The sequence below is a fragment of the Rhagoletis pomonella genome, unplaced genomic scaffold (genome assembly GCF_013731165.1).
Source record: "Rhagoletis pomonella isolate Grant_MI unplaced genomic scaffold, Rhpom_1.0 Rhpom_scaffold_03471, whole genome shotgun sequence".
Taxonomy (NCBI): domain Eukaryota; kingdom Metazoa; phylum Arthropoda; class Insecta; order Diptera; family Tephritidae; genus Rhagoletis; species Rhagoletis pomonella.
Window position 1 is genome coordinate 12,382 of NW_023462023.1, and position 4,873 is coordinate 17,254.

General features: G+C 31.3%; 1 protein-coding gene across 1 annotated transcript; it reads left to right on the forward strand.

Annotated features, from left to right (window-relative positions):
• Window positions 1-783: 783 nt before the first annotated feature.
• LOC118754158 lies at window positions 784-2,194 on the forward strand. Its single transcript, XM_036489015.1, has 3 exons — window positions 784-1,081; window positions 1,728-1,889; window positions 1,946-2,194. The coding sequence occupies exons 1-3, from the start codon at window positions 866-868 to the stop codon at window positions 2,192-2,194; spliced, it is 627 nt and encodes a 208-aa protein (XP_036344908.1). The 5' UTR covers window positions 784-865.
• The last annotated feature ends 2,679 nt before the right edge of the window (window positions 2,195-4,873 follow it).

Consider the following 4,873-nt stretch of genomic DNA (forward strand, 5'->3'; position numbering starts at 1 on the left):
GACGCTATTTCCATTTGAATGAGGAAATAGCGTCAATGACTTTATTTCCAAATTTTTGTTGACTTTATTTCGCTTTTGAAAAGGTAATAATGTCAATTGACCCTATTTCGCACCAGGGTGGGAAATAAAGTCAATTGACCTTATTTCTGTTGATCTTGTTACCTGTCACCAAACATAAATAATAAATAAATATGAAATTTGAGCTTGATTAATACATTTTTAAACACATTACAGCACAAAAACAAAAACAAATCGATTTAATAGATTTTCAAATATCTCGAGAACGGGGCGAGGAAAAAATTTGAAAAAAATCACACATACACGCATAAAAATTCTCCATGAGAAGAAATTTTTTTTATATTTTTTGCTTGAAAAATTCTTCACCAAATTTTTTGATAAATAAAATTAGTTTTTGAAACTATGTCATCTAAAAAAAATTGAAAAAAATCATAATGGTAGCTCTGAGTATTGCGCAATATTTAAGTATGATATTGTGAGGTGCACTCTACAATAACACTGTGGAGCAAATTCAGTAGTGCGATTTGGTAACTCTAAACGATGGATTTGTTGAGTTGTTAATTAAAGATTTTTATCGTTGTCAATAACGATTATGCGATTCATTAACTCATTCCTAACGACAGTGAACAGCTGACTTTTTCCATTAATTCAAATTGATAAAAAGTGGCATCTCCGCTGTTCGAAATGTCAAATTTGCGAAAAGCACAAAGCGGAAGAGAAAAAAAACAAAGCCATTTCTTCGCGCCGCTAATTTTCGTCCACATATTGCAGAAAAGGGGAGTACATTTTGCTATTTATTTAATTAATATGTATAAGAATTTACTTTGTTCTTACTTATAATTTCAGAATGGCGTCTACCAGTGGAGCAGGAGCTAAAAGGAGTCGGGCATCAGCGGAGCAGCTCAACGTGATGATCGACCTTCTCACGGAGAACGAAGGGCTTGCGTCCGGAAAGTTCCAGCGTCTCCAAGGAAAGCTGGAGTACCAGAAGAAGTGGGCGGAAATGGCACAGAAGCTCAACGCTATAGGAGGAGCTGTAAAGTCAGTGGATCAATGGCATTCGGTAAGTACTTATCTTGTGTTTTAAGTGTGTGTATATAGGAAGCAGTTTTCGAGAGTGCGATAAAAAAACAATTAGTATAATATATATGTACATACGTGAAGTACAATTTTTTAATTAAAATGTGCAAATGAAGAATCAGGTTGTTGGTTGATTCGGAAAAGTAATTTTTAGTTTTCAAATTCATTTTTAACATATTGGGTACGGTTGAGTTATTTGTGCAACGACTTTGGGTTGCTGTGCCCAAACGTGTGAGACGAACCAAAAAACGTTTACACACACTTATAGACAAGAGTATACACTTTATTTAAGCAAAAGGTTTACCATAGCTGTGCATTAATTTATCTATAATTTAGGTTTGAAATATGGTATTTTTGCAATCAGCTCCCAAGGTGTCTTTTCATAAAGTGCGGTCCATCCTCTTTTTTTTAAGGGAGGTTTGGAGGGCCACGCCAACTCCCCCTCCGCTCTCTACCCCAAAATCGTTGTACAAATAACTTAACATTTCCCCCGGGACTTTTGTTTAATTTTGTTTGAGCTTCCTGTGCACATTAATTTACCTTTTATTTTATTGATCATTCATAAATATGCTGCAATGCTTTATATACTACATATTTGTTAACTATGTATTTCATTACTTTGCAAACAGGTCTGGCGCGACTTAAAAAGCCGTACAAGCGTACGTGTACGTGACCGGAAGAGGCAGCAGGCTCTAACAGGCAACAGGCCCATCGACCAGCCGCCTTTAACGGAGATGGAGAGGCGGGTAATTGATCTGATTGGGATCAACTACATCGAGGGTCACGAAGCGGTTCCTATTATTCTATTATTATTTAATACTTTTTTAATTTACTTTTAAACTATTAGGAGCTTCAATTGGTCATGGAGGATGGGGAGGATATTGTCTTCCATGCGGTGACGCAGGCGTCAGTGTTTGGAGAAGACAGCGAGGTGCAGGTCAGCACACCTAAAACTCCTGCGCAAACGCCGCGTAGGGCTTTGAAGAGGAAGCGGGCGGAGGAAGAGAGCGATGTCCAGAAAAAATTTCTGGAAGTCGCTGAGAAGCAAGCAGATGCCATGAAGGCGAGAAATCAAGTTTACAGAAATAAAAAATAAAAATTTCAACTTATGGCATTTGACCATAATTTCATATGTAAAACTTTTCGCTGAACCCGAATATTAAGGCAAAATAATACAAGAATGTAAACAGATTTTACATATAGCCACATTTTTTTTTTTTTGAGATCTAAAAAAAGTTCTTATACGTTTTTGCAATCTGAAATGTCTTTAAATTTAGTAAAGTCTATAAATTTGCGATTGTCTATAATATTACCTAAATCTAAAAGAGATTGCAGATTGACTATATCCAAAAAAAAATGCAATAACTTCAGAGAAATTTTTTCAGATCTAAAAAAACCTAAATTTGGCTATATTTCAAAAATTGTTATACATTCTTATATTATTTTGCCTTAATATTTGGGTTCAGCGTAAAGTCTTACATATGAAACTATGGTCAAATGCCACATGTCGGATTTGTTGTCGACTTGTATTAGGTACTAGGTCCTATCGCGAATTTAACGTGAACAAATATTCCCAAAAATTATAAAGCAGAACAAAAACAATTGTTCCCAATTTGTTTTTGTTTTGCATGTTAAATAATGGGCACAATTTATTCACATGAAATCGGCGATAGGGCTGATTATATTTTAAAAACATCGTGTTAATATATACTTTTTATCAATAGATGCTGGCTGAAAACTCTTCCAGACAAACGGATGTTTTGAAGGTGAGAAGCAATTATTATTAGATATGTTTTACATAAATCGTATTAATATATACTTTTTGTCAATAGATGCTGGCTGAAAATACCGCAAGGCAGACGGAGGCGACGCTTGCAATGGCGCAGTCTATGACCGTCCTTAGCGAAGGTATGAAAGCCTGTGCCGAGGGTTTTAACCGACTCGCGAGTACTCTCGGCAACTCATAAATAATATTAATAGTTTAGGTTTTAAGAAATGTAAATATTAGTTTTAAGTTAAGTTTTACTTAACACTTTACAGCAAAAATCTGCATACACCATTCATTTTTTAAATATTCGCAATATTTTGGAAGCTTAAATTCGTTTATTTTTTTTATTATAAAAATATGGATCATACTTAAAACAAAATCATACAAAGCAAAGTTTCAAGGTTTATACAAAATTAAGGAAAATTCAACGATTTTTAATCAACACTTAAATTTTAGTATAATAATGTGTAAAAATGAGGTTGCTCCGAAATCGCGTTGAGTTTTAATTTAATGCGCTATAAAACTGCGTTCTTGAAGTTATTTTATAAAATGCGATTAAAAAGTTGAAAGTGTCGATTAAAAATCGTAGAATTTTCCTTAATTTTGTTAATTATTTTTAATTTTAATTAATTTTTAATCGCATTTTATAAAATAACTTCAAGTACGCAGTTTTATAGCGCATTAAATTAAAACTCAACGCGATTTCGTAGCGACGTCATTTTTACACATTATTATACTAAAATTTAAGTGTTGATTAAAAATCGTTGAATTTTCCTTAATTTTGTATAAACCTTGAAACTTTGCTTTGTATGATTTTGTTTTAAGTATGATCCATATTTTTATAATAAAAAAAATAAACGAACTTTAGCTTCCAAAATACTGCGAATATTTAAAAAATGAATGGTGTATGCAGACTTTTGCTGTAAAGTTTACATATCATACAAGTTATTTTATAGTTTTTCTTTTAATTTTCAAAATGAATTACTTATTTTTTCCTTTTATGTTTTAAATTATTTATTTTGTACCTTGTTTTGTACCTGACTGGAATATGTACCTTTAGTTTAAAAAATATATATTTTATGAAATAAATTGAAATGTTTTTGTTATGAATATGACATAGTTGTTCTGAAAATTAAATTTATTTACCTTAATTACACATTCGCCTTTTAAATTAAAATTTTGAACATTTCGTTGCATTTAATACGTTTTTCTATTCATTTATTTTCTAAAAGCCGAACTTAAGTGAAATACTATAAAGTACACATAAAAACTATTATTCAATTTAAACTGTTATTTAATTTAAACTAGTTTTCAACTTAAAACTAAATTTTTCTAAAAAGCACTTCGAAGCTATTATATTTTTTATCAAAGAACAGTAGGTGGTCTGTGAATAACGACCGAAGACAAAACACTGTATGTAAAAAAATGTATGAAGCTACAACTTTTTCATTAATATCTTATAAAAATTGTGTGTTTTGCAATAACCAATTCCATAATTAATATACCAAAAATACATACACTATTTTGTCTTCGGTCGTTATTGATAGACCACCTACTGTTCTTTGATAAAAAATAAAATAGCTTCGAAGTGCTTTTTAGACTAGGAAGTTATATAAAATTTATAATGTTTTCAAATATATTTTAATTTTTGCTTTATACGGTTATAGTGTATACAGTCACTCACAGAAGTATTCGTATTATAGTTTTTCATAATATTAAAAATATTTTGAATATTGAACTATTTTTGCAAATTTGTATTCAAAACATACCTCATTCTATAAAAAAACCTTAGGAATCAATCTTGTTAACTTTGTACTATGTTCACAGAAATTTATCAAACCTAAAAAAACGATCATCAAAATTTCAAACTCTTTATTCAGAATCTTTAGAAAATTTTCGAGTATGTAGTTTTGTAGCCCATTCAATTTCAGTAGGGTAAAATTCAAGTTTGATGTCGCTACAAAATACCGCTCATATTTGAGATTTTTTTTTTCGAGGGTGTTCAGC